General features: G+C 41.2%; 1 protein-coding gene across 2 annotated transcripts; it reads right to left on the bottom strand.

The window, feature by feature from the left end:
- Positions 1-208: 208 nt before the first annotated feature.
- On the bottom strand, positions 209-4528 carry LOC113051470 (uncharacterized). Of its 2 annotated transcripts, XR_003276898.1 has the most exons (4): positions 4111-4528; positions 3378-3421; positions 673-769; positions 209-475 (listed from the first exon to the last, which is right to left on the bottom strand). XR_003276898.1 is itself a non-coding variant. In XM_026215242.1 (2 exons), the coding sequence occupies exons 1-2, from the start codon at positions 2272-2274 to the stop codon at positions 422-424; spliced, it is 1656 nt and encodes a 551-aa protein (XP_026071027.1). In that variant the 5' UTR covers positions 2275-2292; the 3' UTR covers positions 209-421. The 2 variants fall into 2 exon arrangements, 1 of the variants encoding a protein (XP_026071027.1); XM_026215242.1 differs by lacking the exons at positions 3378-3421; positions 4111-4528 and having other exon boundaries at positions 673-2292.
- Positions 4529-17162: the final 12634 nt, after the last annotated feature.

Here is a 17162-nt window from a genome sequence, read left to right as displayed (position 1 = left end):
TAGCCATGCATTTGTTCTGCTAGGGTCTCAAGAATGTTGTGCTTTTGTCCTCTATTTAACTTCAAAGTCTTTCCTGTTGTCTCGTATGCAGCATTTCCCTCAGCAAGTACAAGTTCTACTTCAAAAGAAAAAGTGGGCACTTGAAAAATGCAAGGCCACATTTCAGTCCTCTCTGGAATCCTTGCATGTGGCAATATTACTGTGTCATCAGATGCTACAGAACTAGCATCATTCTCAGATCGCACCACTATAAGGACAGCCTTCTGTGGAAGTTCCTCAATGTCTAAAAGGGAACATAGTTGCCCATTGAAGTCAGGATCTTGGTATGATAGGGTAAAGTCAATGGTGAGATCAAATTTCTCTTTTATCTTTGTTTTTAGCTCTTCCACAGATGCTGGACGTGAAGATAAAGTCATCTTCCTCACAATGTCAGTGGATGTATGGACATGCAGGAAAAAGTTCTGCGCTTCCATTCCTGTAAAAAAAAAAAAAAAAAAAAGAAAAGAAAAGAAAAGAAAAAAAAAAGCTTGTCCTTGTTTTTCCCAACCTCATTTAACATGACTGTAAGTCAACATTTCTAAATGCATTTTAGACATCCAGGTGTTTGATCAAAATGAACCTTTTCGGTGTTAACACCAAATGTCCATCAATGTTGTATGCTGGGAGACTTACTGTGTCATTTAGTTCTGATAGCTCATGCACAGAGAAGTTGTCCAATGATGTCAGCTTAAATGATCTTAAATGTTCGATGTACCAGCACTCGTAGGACCTGCACAGAAATGACACCGAGTTATTTACAAGAAGTATACGTTCAATCTTGCAAAAATTAGGAAGTCCCCCTGACTGTCCTGCAGAAACAAACATTCCATTCGCATAATCTGTGCCATCTATGGAGACCACTGATGTGCTATATATATTTTGGCTGTCTGTCTTGGTCTTTATGAAGTCTGCCGCCACTTGAGGTAGAGTAGTAACCTGCACAGAAGTAACACTTCTGGTTTGTATTTGGGGTTTGAAAAAAGATGGGGCATTCATATGAAAAGCCATCATGGACTGATGTCTATCAGCAAGAGTCTTCAAGACATTTTTAAAATTTTGTGTGTCATGCATCACCCTTTTAAAAAAACGATGTTTCCCTTCGAACCTCATGGTCCACAGATGAACCAGAGGCCCAAAACGCTTGATCAGTTCCGGGTAATGTTCAATGTAATGGTGTTTTGGTCTGAGATTAAATTCTGGAAACACAGCTTTAAGAGCCTGTCTGTGATCACTTATTTTGGTCTGCAGGTACTGAAGGGATTCCTCTGTGAAAGAAGGAGATAACACAAGCTGGACAATTTCTTTAAGGTTCATTATTATGTCCCATGTTTCATTGCCTTCTGGGACCTTACTTCCTATCATCAAGGGTAATAATCTCAGCAAAGCAGAATTTTCATGTCCATTTCCTCCAATACTTAGTTTGGCAACAAAACTCTTTGGGATTGGCTGTGGCTTATCAATCTTGTCAAAATGCTGATACGGAAATGTGCGAATCTTTGTGTTCAGATATTCAAGCGTGAAATACTTCTGCCGAATCAATTCACGGATGCACAAAGCCAACTCAACAGGTACAACACCCTCAAACAAATCATGCAGTATATCTGGCGGGAAACCTGTAACGGTATGAAAATGCTGCAAAGCCTTGCTAAGAGGACACTCACCCACAACACCTAAATGAGCTACATTTTCTTCCTGCACAACTTTTTGGACATGTAGATCATGGGTTTCCTTCTTTCTCATGCTGAACTCTCCTTCAGAAACTTCGCTGATCTGTATTTGGTCTGTAGTACAGCAACAGAATCTGCAAACGTATTGTCCTCGAAAAGACTGCACAAAGCCTGCAAGACCATGAGCAGCCAAGTTATCAGCTGCAACGCACAACACAGTGCCCTGAACACGCTGACCAAGGGTTTCAATGAAAATGCCATCCTGTTCAAGAGTTTGCAAGTCTTTCAACAAAGGTGACAGGACACTTTCATAACCACACCTCTGCACGTCAGATACTTTGCATAGCAGCGCTAGCTGTATGACATGTAGGCTGGACCTATACTTACTGGGTAGGTTTGCAAGCAACCAATATACTGCACAAAGCTTGTGGATTTTTCTGGATGTGCCTAAAGGATTTGCTATTTCAAGGTCATCCATATACAAAATGAGTGACAATTTCAGCTCTCCTGCTTCTGCCAAAAACTGGTTCTCTTTAAAATAGGTTCCATCTTCATGAGACATGTACATTCCTGGTGATGACGGGTTGCCTTGAATTTTTCATTAAGATCAGTATTTTTAAACATAGCTTGAAGCATTTGTAGTACTGGAACATATACCACTGTGCATTCTCTCAAACCTACAGTATATTGTACTGGCATTACCAGAGGGTAGTTGCTTCTCACAAATGTTTTCCTTCGCTTAGAAGTAGACAGCTCTGCACCTTCCGCAGTTGCGCTGACAAAAACATTACTTTTCATGATAGCTTCAACTAAATCATTAAGAAGGACATCACTGATTGACTGTTCGTGTTCTTGAAGAACCGTCAGAATAGAGTCTCTCACAAGAGGTTTGGACAGTAAGAATATCTGCCCCAAATTCTCAACTATGTCTTGTATTGCCGTCTCTGAAACATGAAGAATACTGTGCATTTTTAAGAACAAAGACGACAAGTTGCTTTTTAGTTGAGCTTGCAATTCACAAGTATCATAAGTCGACTCAAGAGGAATATAGTCAGGACTTTCATGCTCAGGAGGACTCTGAGGAAAGTCAGCAGCTTCAACTTGACCCAGCATTGTGGGGCTGTCAGTTTCTGTTAAGATAATATCATTCTTAAAATTTGACAAATGAGCATCAGCATCTGGATGATGCCTACTTTTGTGGGCATTGAAAGAGGTATACACATTACTGCAATAGTGACAGTCTTTATATGGACAATCCACCATCTCATGTTGTTTTAAATGTGCCCTTAAATGACTGAGGATAGTTTTCCCATTAAATGGCTGCTTGAAACCACATTTAGGACAGATGAATGAAACCCTTTCCATTGGATTGACATCATGCTCCATCTGAGTATGTATTCGTGATAAGTGTATTTTTAATGCATTTACAGTCTGAAATGTGCTAACACAGTCATCATGGACACATGGTAATGGACTGACTGAGGAAACACTGCTATGATGTAAACGATAATGTTCCAGTACATATGTCCTTTTATCAAAGGCAGCAGCACAAAGTTTGCACGTCCAAGCCATTGGATTTTTGCTTAAATGGTTCTATGTACACTGTCCGCATTCACATTTTAGTCACTATATTGCAATGTTTCCATTGTTGTTAATAGTTTTTCAACATACCGTACTGAAAACGCTGTATGCTGGCCAGCTGCTTCAGTTTTAACCTAAAAAAATGAAGATTCAAAAGTTAGTTAGGTTGCAATGTTCACAAAAAACACTTATCAGTATACAGTCTGCTTTCTAAAGTGTTAAAAGCTAAATACCAGCATAGAAATGTGTAATAGATAATCTTAATAACACGCACTTCTGCATGGACATTGGTAAACTAACACAGTATGTAATGCATTTATCACTGTGGTACAATACAAGTTAAAGTAACAAACTCTGTAAAAAAAAAATAAACATGCATACAACTTGTTAAAGTAAAAAAACGTAATTAAGGTAGCTTGTTTTAATCTGTGCTTTAACATTGACACTCTGGTAAACACACCAAGCCAACGAATTCGTTCCAAAATATCTATATTTACCAAAAAAATAAAGGGACAACTGTGACCACCCACTTTTTCTAAGTAGGAAAACCCCTGCTCTAGCACATCACGTTTGTTGGTCGTCACCACAATTATTAATGATTTTTTATTTATTTTACCGCGAAACGCGAACCCCAACTGTGACTATGTTTAACAAGGATTATGTCATGTTAATTTCATGCCCGAATTCAATGATTACCGGTTTGCTAGTTTGCGATGGACATCATATATAATTGTAAAGGCATAAAATAAATCTACTTTCAAGACACCAAGTGTGCAGATAATTGTAAAACGACAGTCAAATATAGTGTTAATAGATTACTTACCAGATTAATGCTCCCAAAACCAAAATCGATATAACAGCAGACAGCGTGGTCAAAACGGAATAAAACTTTGTCCGATGATCTTCGTAAAATTGCTGCATGCTACAGCGCGTGTATTCACAGAATAATGCCACTGTGAAACCTGTTTCGCTATATTTTCTCAACTTTTCTCGACCAAAAAAAAAACGCACCCGAGCAAGCAGACCAAAATGGCGAACTCTCTCCCAGGCCCAGATGAGCATGTGCGTTGAATGCACATGGATGTGACGTCAGGCGGGATAGTGCTATGACAAAAATCAATTAAAGCGTTTGAGCACTGTAAACTTAAAAATAAAAAAATGTACACATGACACAGAAAATTTGAGACTAATGAACTTTTTTAAATTTTTAAGTTATTACAACCCATTTTATTTATCAAACCTTTACTGTTCGGTCTTACAGTGTAGATAACACTTATTCCTCGGCTAGGATCGTGTAGAGCCATTTGAAGCTGCATTGACACTGCAATTTGGACCTTCAGCCCATTGGGTCCCATTATATGGAGAAAAATCCTGCAATGTTTTCCTCAAAAATCTTAATTTCTTCATTTTTCTTATTGTCACTGCATTTATTTGATGCATTTATTTGATCAACAATACAGTAAACATCACTACTGTGCAATATTATTGTAATTTAAAATAACTGTTTTACATTTTAATATTTTTGTATGTACTTTATATATATTTCTTATTATTATCAGTTCTGAAGACAGTTGTGCCGATCAATGTTTTCATTGAAACCATAATATTTTTTTATTCAAGATTTGTTGATTAATAGAAAGTTCAAAGAACAGAATTAAAAAAAAAAAAAAAAAATCTGTTGTAACATTATACAGTAAATGTCTTTTACTTTTGCTTCGTTTGCTGAATAAAAACTACACACACACACACACACACACACAAATTTTGCACAGTAGTGCAGTTATTTTAAACTAAATCATTATTACAAATAAATTATGTATTTTTGTGGCTATGATTTTAGGATGTTGTGATGTACAGTAACACAGGTATAGACAAGAATTACATCAAACATGCATTAACTGCTCTGTTCACACGTAAACTAAACCATGTCAAGGAAGCACTCTTCAGAATTTTTAAGCATACTCACAAATGGGTCACAAACCTCAGGGATGCGGTTTCCCCTTTCACACTTTTTTTCAGTCTCATTTGTTTATTTTACTTTACATAGATTTTGTATGGTTTAATTTTGGTTCTCTTTGCCCTCTTTCTCTCATCTTTCTCTCTAGTTTCAAGTTTACAAAGCCTGGCCTCAGTTAGAGCATCTGTGAGAATAAAGTGCCCCGTCAGGGAATCACACTCACTCATGAACCACATCAAAAAATGATGACACAAACCTTACTGATCAAAAGAGTTTTGAAGTCATCTGGCCTTTGTGTGTGAATGGATGCCAACAGAGATTTGGTGCATTGCATCCACTCCGGTCAGACAGAAATAAAATGTGCTTAACAGTGATTTAAATTAATTTTTATTTCCTATTGCTTATGGCTTGGCATGCAAACAGACCAGTTATAGTAGACGAGTCAGTGAAACAATATTAACCACTGAGATCACTCACTTTTTATTGCATTCTAGAGCAGAGCTGACAACGTTGTACTTCTACTTCAGTGTCTCATGAAAGACACATCCAGTCAATAACCTTAAATCTGTGGAGAATTTAGGCTGAAAATTAAAGGAAGTCAATAAACTGCATTGCAGATGGGATATTTAGCTTAAACTGTATTTAATGCAATTTCCACGCAATACAGTGTTGTGGAGCCCCTTATGAATTGCCCATTTTTCCAGTTCTATATGCTAGGATAAATGCCTTCTGTCATATTCTGCTAAGCCTAACCTGGTAAAGGTTATTGATGGGAGCAATAAAGGGCAAATTATGCTGTGAAAGCAATAAATACATTTCTCAAGTCATAATGTGCATTTGTTTGTTTACCTTTAGTGGTTATTGCTTGTGCTTTGTGCCACTGATAGCTAACTGAGATGTGACAGCAATGTTGTTTTACTTTTTGAAAGGCAAAAGCTAATTCTCATGATCTTCGCTTACTTTTTACTGGCGGATGTATATTTGTGGACATCAGATGTGACTAGCCAAACATTATTTATGTCATCCATTATATCCTGTCATTCCTGCGTTGTTTTAGTCTTTTAAAAGTATAAGTTTTTTGTAAACTAACACTTTAAACTTCCCATCTGTCTCTCTCACACACACTCATGCAGTACAGTATACACTCTGGTCTTTTATCACATCCTCCCTCTCTCTTCTAGTGAATGAACCTTATCAACAGCCATTCTCCGGGGCAGACACAGACACAGCAGTGTGTGTTATTGATTCCCCTCCTTCTCCATAATGAACTACTCAGCACAGCTTTATCACAGGGCCTGTTCTGCCATTGGCTGGTGGTAATATGAAATTAGGCAGCATGCAACCAGCCTGTCAGTATCGATTTCCCCACCCAGATTACTTGTTACAAAAGAATAGAGCTGTCTGTGGCATAATTGAACAAGTTAACTTCTTGTCTCATAAAATGTAAGCCAGCATTGATTCACGGGGACCTGGTTTTCACACAGGATAAAAAGAAAACGGCTCTGTGTTTTATCTTGATGAGATGTTCATGGAATGTGTTTTCTTTTTCTCTGTCTTGTGTTCCTTGATGCTGGCTTTCTGTGTTTTTCTTGCTGAGTTGCAAAAAAAGTAAATGGGATTTTATTTGGTGCTGTCGGTCTTCTTTTGGTTTTCTCCTGAGCGAGTTTCTTTTTCAAGTTATTTACTAGTGTAACAATTAGCTTAACCAAGAAGACCCAGTGTGTGTAAGAGAAAAGAAATGCACAGATTAATGTTTAGACTCACATTCTCTTAAACACAGACCTCATCTATGCAAAACTCTCTCTCTCTCTCTCTATCTGTCTGTCTTTATCTAATCTATCTATCTATCTATCTATCTGTCTGTCTGTCTGTCCGTCCGTCCGTCCGTCCGTCCGTCCGTCTATATCTATCTGTCTGTCTGTCTGTCTGTCCGTCCGTCTATATCTGTCTGTCTGTCTGTCTGTCCGTCCGTCCGTCCATCCGTCCGTCTATATCTATCTATCTATCTATCTATCTATCTATCTATCTATCTATCTATCTATCTATCTATCTATCTATCTATCTATCTATCTATCTATCTATCTATCTATCTATCTCTGTCTGTCTGTCTGTCTGTTTTTCTGTCTATTCATTTCTTTGAATTCCAGTTCATTTTCATTCCACTTCCTTACATTTAAATTTAAAGTGTCTTTCTGCATTCTGTTTACTAGTTCAAAATCAATTCAATTTGGAATGGTCACACAACCCTGATTTGAAGAAAAGCAACAGAGGGAAGATGTGGAAACTAAAACAGAGGGAGAGAGAGAGAGAGAGAGAGAGAGAGAGAGAGAGATAGCTGCAACCCATAAAGCAGCTCTAAGCAGGTGAAGACTTTTTCCACACTGTTACTCCTGCTAATTACAGAACAAACTCACTCAAAAGGAAAATGCAGTCTATCTGAACAAGCACTCCAGAATCAGCACTTCAGACCTCACACTAAACCACTCCTTTTTGTACAGGGGGGTGTCAGCGGGCAGGTTGGGAGGGGTGATGTAAATTGTTTGATGAGCATATGTAGCTCTTGTCGCTAGTCCAGATGCAGGCTAGATACAGTGTTTTCCCTCAGCGGGGTTAAGGGTTAATGAAACGCTCCCTCGCTCCTTGATTCTCCTCTTCTCCTCCCGGCACAGTGATAAGTAGTTAACCAATGGTGCCTGTAATTACAATCTTACAGAAACTGGCCAGATCTGTATATAAATCTCACCATCCAATTACAATGTGTAATAACTTTGCACTCAAGCTGGTAATGAGCTCTAATGCTGCAGCATGTGATAATCCCCTCTGGATGCTGGCTTGATCAGATGTTGGCTTTGTAATTAGACTGGCAGAAAATCATTATTTCGTGTTCAGGAAAAAATGAGGTCGGTGGGAAGTTAATTTTGCTAGCGTTCTCTGAAGCGTAGACAAGAATTTAATGATTTAATCATGATTGTTAGCTATTTTGCAATCAATTTGTAATGATTGTGTCAAAACAGAGGGCTTTGCAGGGAGAAAGACCTGGAAAGTGTCGCTGATATGGCATGTTAGTGTGTGTGTGTGTGTGTGTGTGTGTGTGATCATATGCCAGTCATACATAAATGAGGCTCTCTGTGATTTTTAAATAATACAGAAAAATGTGTTGTTAGTAAATACATATTTGACCTTTAGAATTTTAAATGAATTTGAAATAAAAAAGGTGAAAATAAAGTGAAATAAAAATCAAGGGAAAAAAATCTATTAAAGGGTTAAAAGGGCTAAAGGGTTAAATAATATAATAAAACATGAATACAAATAAAATAAATAAATTACAATGCTTTCCAACACAAAACACATTTAAAATGTCTCTTATTGTGTTTCTAACTGATATTATTTAAGCTGATCTGTAATTTTCAGACAGTACTGTAGCACGAGATTCCTAGGAGCATGTGATTTCTGTGTTCTTTGAAGCAGTGTGACGTGAGCTGCTTGAAAATATCTTCACTCACTCAGTGCTTCTTCTGAGGGGGCTGAGTGTATGTGTATGTGTGTGTGTGTGTGTGTGTGTGTGTGTGTGTGTGTGTGTGAGTGTATCGCTGTGAGATAGCACTAGATTAAACTATCCACTGCTGTTATACTCTCCCGTTATCCTGATAATCTCGGGTGATTTGCACTGAAAAGCGTATCGATGCAGGACTGGTTGCTCTCCTCAGAGGCTCTACTCCATAATTGATACTGTTTTGAAGTTTTCTCAAGAGTCCCATATTTTTTCAGCGAGTTGGTGCTTTTTGATCAATTATTATAAAGCGCTATCCTCAAATATTTGAGTTCACCCAAAATGTTATCCTGTCCATTAAGAGTGCTCCATATTCAGAAAAACACTGTCTGCATTGACCAAACTTGCATCGAATCACATTCCAGGTGGACTGATTTAGTTGAAACACATTTGAATTTGGTTTACGTGGCTGTTTATGCCTGTATGTGTGCATTAAATGTTAAAAAACAGATCATAGGGCATCCGTTTTGAGATCAGGTAGCTGCTCCATCTTCTTCCCAGGACAGACTCTCCTAAGAAAGCAGGAACCAAACAGGCAGTAGAAGCGAGAGGCCCTTGGGTCTTTCCAGTGAACTGAGAGCGATCTAGAACTCAGCGCGCTCCTCCTCTCCACCTCCTCACACCCCACTGCCCCCCTGCTCAATACCTCAGAACAGCTTTCAAGTGTTCTTTGAAAAAAATAAATAAAAAGAGTTTGTCTTCCTCTCATTTCTCGATAGTTTCATCCTCTCTAAAGCTCTTTTGCTTTACAGAAGCAAAAACACATCCTGGTTGTGAGTCTTGAGGTATTTAAAGTTCAGCATTAGATTAATCATCAGGCTATAGCCTCTACTCTCATGTCACCGTTGGTTTCTTGTATTTGGCTATTCCAACACAATGAATAAATAATATCTCTGTTAGTTCTGTCAGTCTAGAGACAGGAGAATTGGCAGTGGGCACATCACCTGGCACAGATCTGCTCCTCATAAATCTCTCCAAATCATACCCGCAAGGCACACTGGCATGGGCCCTCACCCAATGTACATGAAATATTACTGTCAACCTATAAAGATAATTAGGCAGGTCTCATCTTCTCCCCCTTTACAATTAAATATGACCCACTTGTGTTTTATGAGCTTTTGAATAAATCTCATAACCTCCCAGAATGTACTAGGGACAGCTTTGTGCCAGAGAAAAAATACATTACAAAATACAGTAAATGATACAGTATTATGTATTTTGGGGGCCGTTTTATATGCTTAAATAATGTAGCTAGCAGGAATTCATTATCTGCATCTTTTTGATATGACAGGTTTCACGTACATTTGTGTCTTAGTAGAAAATCCTTACACAATACACACACACGCACACATCAATGACACCTCTTGTGTTTGACCAAGCATGATCTTACAGCAACTCATTTGCCATTATAATACATATTATAAAGACACATCTATTAGTAAAGTGATTTGGATTTTCTGCTGTGTTTAAGTTTGTGCCATTCTGGGTTTAGAAGGCCTTTGGAAAGCACTGATTCATCTCTGTAGCCTGAGGCCTCTAATACTCTGATTTAGCTCACACATTCTGCTCTCCTCACTCTCACCATGACATATCAGACTGTCATTTCTGTTTTAGACTCTTTTATCTACTAGCACATTATCAGGGCAGAAGTAGGTCAATACTCAACTTCCCCTTGATCCCCATTATTTACCCTTGTATAAAACATATGCCTACTCTGCAATGATAGAAAGGCTTATTATAGGCTTGTAAAATGAGATAAATGTGATGAAATGACTGTATTGGCCCAATACAATGTGACAGAGCGAACATCGGATAACCGCATCTTCTCACCAGTTTTTCAAAAGTATATAACTTTCATGTAGTTGACAAGAGTGGCATGAAGCAATACCTAAGTCACACAATATACAACAGTCTGTTTGTGTGTGGCCAGGGAAGTAAATATGGTTATTCCCTTGCAGAGAAGTATAAAACAGAACAACATAAGTATGTTGTGGGATGTCTTGACAGCATCAACAACAGGACCAGGTCTATTTCTGCTCTCAGACCTCTTATTTACTTCAAGCTGCACATTAGTGTTGGGTGTGCACCATTAAATGCTTCCAGTTTGCTGTTTATGATGGTGCAGACACACATTGGAGTTGTCTTGTCTGAATGTGTCTGGATTTATAAATGTATATGCAATTTTGCCATTTCTGTAGCATTTGCTCCGTTGTGTATTTCTTTGGTTTTTATTTTACTGAATGTCTAACATAGTCTGTATGTGTACGTTGTTGTTGCGATGATATAAACATAGTCCACTTAAACTTCGGTTTGAGGCTTTATTGATCAATCATGCAAGAAGAGAGATAAAAAGAGATTTAAATAAAGGCGAGACTTGAGAATGACAGAGTGATTTTGAATGAGGAGCAGAAAAAGGACAGAAGAGTAAAGAGAGCACGACTGAGACTGAGCGAGAAAGAGAGAGCAGAGGAGAGATCAGTTGAAGGTCAGAAGCAGGCAGTCTTCCATTAGCAGAGTCTATGTTTACTCTCTGCTAGACCTCACCAGGGATTCTGTGGCATATGCTTGTGCCCCCGGCATCCCAGAAACGGCCCATTTAGCCAGGCAAAGGCAGGGGGGCAGGATGGGGCCATGTCCCAGGGCACTGCTCCTGGGCAGCGTCATTTATCTAAAACCCACCCTCACCACCAAACACCTAGGATAGCCTGCAGGATTCCCCTCTGCCCTCTGCTTAAGTACCATTAACATCTGAATATGTGTGTGTGTGTGTGTGTTTGCGTGGCATCAGTTTATTCATTCAATCTGTTTGTTTTCTTGTTTTTAAGCAGCATTTGTCTGTTTCCAATTTGTTGCAAATTTATTTTCAATTACATTTTCCAATCGAAATGACAGAATAATGCAAAACCGATGGGCTGGTTTTCAATTAAAAGCAAGTGATGCACATCGCTGGGGGAGAGGGTTACATTTCTCTTGTGGATGTTTTGGTCTGCTTTTCGCATCAAAATCATATTGTTGCATAAATATTTTCCTTTTATGCAAGAACGTGTTCTCGAGAGAGTTCTTGAAGTTATCTTTTATGATATGGTCTCATTCATGTGTCTTGAATCATTCTGTAAATGACTTCTTATGAGTACAGTGTATCCATCCTGTCATTTATTGGACTATTCGTTGTTAGGGAACAGAACAAGCTGTTTGAAGTCATATCAGAGGGATCTTCATTAGCTTGCTAGCGATTTCTATCTGATTTAGTGCTTCCGGTCTATCTGAGCCCCTGGAGAACGCATACGAAGACTGAATGCAGTGAAGACTGGTGCTCAAGACTTCATGACAGCACAACAAGGATTCTCAGATGTTACCCTAAAGGGAAAAGCTATTTCTGTGTTTACCGTATTTTTGCTGAGGCTGTTCGCTGCAACTAGGTTGTTTATTGCTACTGTCTGGCCAGTAACGCTGTCACTTTTTTATTAAGACCTTTAATGGACATGTTTTGTTGACATGTTTGTTCAGCTGTGCAGCTTTCATAGCCTTTGTTGGCAATAGTGTGTGTGTAATACACATATCCCCTTTGTTATCTACTCTTAGAAGCTGATACAAACAAACAAGTAAACAATGCACTTGTCACGAGGCGTAACTTAGCGGCTATATTGTGCACCAAGTGAACATGCCATTTTTATCATATTTTCTACATATGCACTACATACACTACAGTCTGTTCTACATATATATTATGTTTTAATTGGGTAGTTGAAAAAAAAAAAGTTTACCGTCATGTTCTAAAACGTCTAAGGTTACGTACGTAACCCTGGTTCCTCGAAGGAACGAGACGCTTCATCGAGAACGTTTGGGGAACACGTCCAGCGTGACGTCTCTCAATAATGTATATAATCAGTCCAAAGGAAGGGTGAGACGTCATAGGCGGGTGACGTGAGAGACCAGGAAGCATAAAAGCATGAGCGGCGAAGCCGGTAATCAGCCTCAAGGATGAAGCAAGCGCCAGCAAGAGATGCCGGAAGTGTGGCACAGCGATGCAGCATCTCGTTCCTTCGAGGAACCAGGGTATATACGTAACCATAGACATTCCTCTTCAGGAAATCGAGCTGCCTCGAGAACATTTGGGGAACGAGAATGCCCATGCCGCCAGACTTTCAAATCTCTGCCTAGTGTGGAAGAGCACAGCTAAAGCAAGAGAAGGAGAAGGAGCCTGACAGAAATCGGGGACAACCCGTCCAATGGCCAAACTTCAGAAGGAGTGAGTCTTGACCCCCAGGAGAGGGGACATCAGAGGACTCGAGGCTTAGGATAGCATCCTGATCACCGCTTAGCATAAGCTTCTTCTGGCCGGAGGCCTCAGCCTCAGCGCACCATGGAGGAAACATGAAACCAGAGAGATTCTGCTCACTGACTGGCCACCGAGAGGGGAGCGGTAGGCCACCATGGCCACCACGTAGACCTTCAGGGTGGAGTGTGTCAACCCTGCGGAGAGCCTGCAGGAACTCTAGCACTGTACCATCCGGGCAGTTAACTGGGTCGAGCTGGCGGTCTCCGCACCAAGAAGTGAAAAGCTTCCACTTCAAGCCATAAAGTTTCCTCATTGAGGGAGCTCTGGATTGGAGAACGGTCTTACCACCTCGGTTGCGAGACCGGAAGCTAAGAGTTGTGCCTCCTCAGAGACCCCACCTACTGCCTCTAAGCTCCATGCGGGGGTGAACCCTCTGCCTGCGAGAGGAGATCTCTCCTGACGGGAACCTACCATGGAGTGCCGTCAAAAAGAGAAATCAGGCCCAGGAACCATTCCCGGCCCGGCCAGAACGGGGCTACTAATAGCAGCCGGACTCCTTCCCGGAGCACTCTCTCCAGAACTCCCGAGAGCAGGGCAATTGGGGGAAAAGTGTACAGATGAAGCCTCGGCCACGTCTATACCATGGCGTCCAGCACCAGTGGAGCTGGATGAGTCAGAGGAAGCCAGAGGGGACAGTGCAATGTCTCTGGAGTCGCAAACAGATCCACCCAAGTATGGCCAAACTCTCCAACTCTGCTTCATCACCTCGGTGTGAAGCCGCCATTCCTCGGGTCTTGGCCCCTGCCTTAACAGGATGTCTGCTCCCATATTAAGATGCCCAGGAATGTGAACTGCTCTGAGCGAGAGGAATTCGTCCTGGGCCCACACAAGGATCTGGTACGCTAGTTGTATAAACGGCGTGAGTGCAGACCTCCTTGGTGGTTGATGTAAGAGACCACCGCTGTGTTGTCGGTGCACACCAAAACATGGTGACCTCTTAGGTTTAGGAGAAAATAACGAAGTGCACGAAGCATGGCCAGCATCTCCATGCAGTTGATGTGCCATGTCAGATGGTGACCACTCCACAGACCGCGGGCAGGGTGGCCACTCATGACCGCATGCCAGCCGGTGAGGGACAAGTCTGCGCTAGCATCCCACAGGCGACAAGGAGCTCCCAGCACCGGGCCCTGAGACCAGAACCAAGGCTTCCTCCACATATCCAAGGCATGTAGGCAGCGCAGCGTGACATTTAGCATGTGAAGTGAGTTTCCCCTCAGGGAGAACCCCTTGGTCTTGAGCCACCACTGTAGGGGTCTCATGTACAGCAGGCCAATAGTATTCACGTTGGACGCAGCTGCCATCAGACCCAGCAATCTCCGTGACTGCTTTACAGTGAGTGACCGGCCTTCTCTCACTCTCGCGACTGCAGTGAGGATCGACTCGATCCGAGCAGGTGACATACGTGCCTGCATCGTGGTCGAATCCCACACCATGCCCAGATAAGTGTTTCTCTGAACTGGAGAAAGCACACTTTCCTTGACGTTAAGTCTTAACCCCAGCTCTTTCATGTGAGCGAGAATGACACCTCGGTGCCGAACCATCATCTGCTCAGATTGAGCTGATATCAACCAATCGTCAATGTGGTTGAGTCATGAAAGTGTGGGGTGAGAGTACAAAAGGCCAGTGGAAGATCTGTATTGGTAGGCTTTTGCCCCCAAAAGCAAACCTCAGGAACTTCCGATGAAGAAGATAAGTGTCTCTTTTGATAGATCGTGACACACCAGTCCTCGGACTTGGCCTGTGCAGAGGTGCTAAACTTCAGTCCCTTGACTGAGAGGTTCAAAAAGCACAGATCTAGAAAAGGACACAACACCTCATCCTTCCTCGGAACAGTGAAGTACCGGCTGTAGGACCCGGACTCTGCAGCCCAAGGAGGGACCATCTCGATGGTCTCCGTCCTCATCGAGAGTCTACTTCTGTTCCATTACCAGAGCCTGCTTGGGGCCCACCAGAACTGGATTCTGTGGCCTCTCACTACAGTGTGCGGGACCCACTGAGACACATTTGGCAGTAGTTTCACGCTTCAAAATAGTCTACTAAGGGAATCAGCCTCTCAAGACTGATCTCTGGTGGCATCAGAACAATTAGCTCGTAGCCCTGAAGCTGCGCACCGGCAGGAGACGGCCGAACTAGCTGCTCTGGCAGAGCGATCTCCTGAGGGCACTGAGGAGAGACAGGCACCGTGTAATGCGTTGTACACCACTCTTCCCCAGAGGGAGCTGGCCCTCAAATCTTCCTAGGCCAAGGCGTCAGGACGTTATGATGAAGGCTATCCAGTGAAAACAACGGTCTGTAGAACTGCTTTCCACTAGAAGCCTTGGGCCTGGGAGCCCCACTTTGACTCTAGCATCTGCGGAGTACAAAAGTGACACCCCCGGCACGAGGGGCTGGTACACGTTTGGGCCTGCTCTGCCCAGCGGCCCCTGACCGCCTCAACCTTCTCAGAGGAAGAGCGGTTACACACGTGTTCTCACACAAGAAATTACATCCCTAGAGCCCTGTACATCTAACTTCACATAGTCAGATAAATGTCATTTTATTCCTTAGAATTAAATGTAGTCAGCAACCAGACTAGTCAACATGGTCTGGTGTAGAAAAAACTCACATAGAAATGAAACAATGAAATACACGCATTGCCTCGACAGCGCGCATGTCTTTTATATATATATATATATATATATATAATATATAAAATAGCGCCCCTGCCCATGAGTATTACATGCTCACACAATGTTGCCTTGCGCTTGCGCACTAGTGACAGAAACAAAGAGACAGCTAGCTTCCCTGCTGGAGTTATGTCGTTGGACACCGGTTGAGCTATGTGGCAACATATAAAAGGTGTAACAAACCCATTGAGCAGACAACACACAAGAGAAAACCTGACAATGAAACCAAAAAGGAAGAAGAGACAAAAAAACAACAAAATGCTTTTCAACGAAAAGTGGAAGTCAGGTCGAGAATGGCTGGTATATGTTAAAAAGTTAATGTCAAGCCCTGGTTACCCATATTCATCAAATTATCTTGTTTTGTGTTCAGCAGAATCACGCAATATGGCACAACATGAGGGTGAATAAATGATGACAGAATGTTCATTTTTAGGTAAACTATCCCTTTAGGAACATAGGAATCATTCCAGACTGTGTTCTCCTCATTCGTTTGGGTGTTAGACATTTGACCAAACTTGCGCACAAACATACACACACCATGAAAAGGTTTGATTGAATTCTTTGGTATCATCTATTTCACGGCAGACACATCGTCTCTTTTGACATATACAATAAGTTAGACTGCATTATGTCAGTCGAGTGTAATATAAAACACAGTCTTTGGCTGTTTCCATCATTTACCTGTGCAATACATCATTCTCTTTCTCTTACACCTGTTGTATATCGGATGAAACTTCCAAAATGTACTGTAGGTTGTTTGAAATGAACACTTTGACATTGTGTGGTATTACTGCGTTTCTGTTTGAATATTTTACTGAGAAGTGTAAATGCAATAATAGTGAAATGTCAGGAGGATAATGGCTGAGCACTGTGAAGATATTTGAGAGAAAGTATTTTAACTGATTTTCACAGCTTAGTGTCCTTAGAGCTGGAATATGTGGGCAATCAATATCCATGATGCCTTACTTTGGTTCCTTGATCCTCTCTTGAGAGTGTAGTGTTGTAAAGAGGTTACTGGGCAGCATATGCCGGACTGGCAGGCACAGATGAATCTGTGTGTTTCTGCAGGATGTCTGATGTTGAGGGGGATTGGATCCCAAGTCTCAGTTCAGCCTCTCTAGAGGAAGAATTTGAGACATAACCCTCAATTCTCAATTTAGAGTGATGCACACTGCGAAACAGCTAGGCCCCTCTCTTCCTCTCAGAACCCTTTCTTTCTGTCAGAAAATCTGTGCTTTTTACAGCCCTCATCAAATAAAAGTTTTCAAATTGACAGAAAATTTGTCTTTCCCATCAGAGAAATAAATTACACTTTACAATATGTTTAAATGGAGAGCGATTATTTTAAACTGTAATAATGTTT

The sequence above is a fragment of the Carassius auratus genome, chromosome 32 (genome assembly GCF_003368295.1).
Source record: "Carassius auratus strain Wakin chromosome 32, ASM336829v1, whole genome shotgun sequence".
Lineage (NCBI taxonomy): Eukaryota > Metazoa > Chordata > Actinopteri > Cypriniformes > Cyprinidae > Carassius > Carassius auratus.
This window is presented reverse-complemented; position numbering and strand designations above follow the sequence as displayed.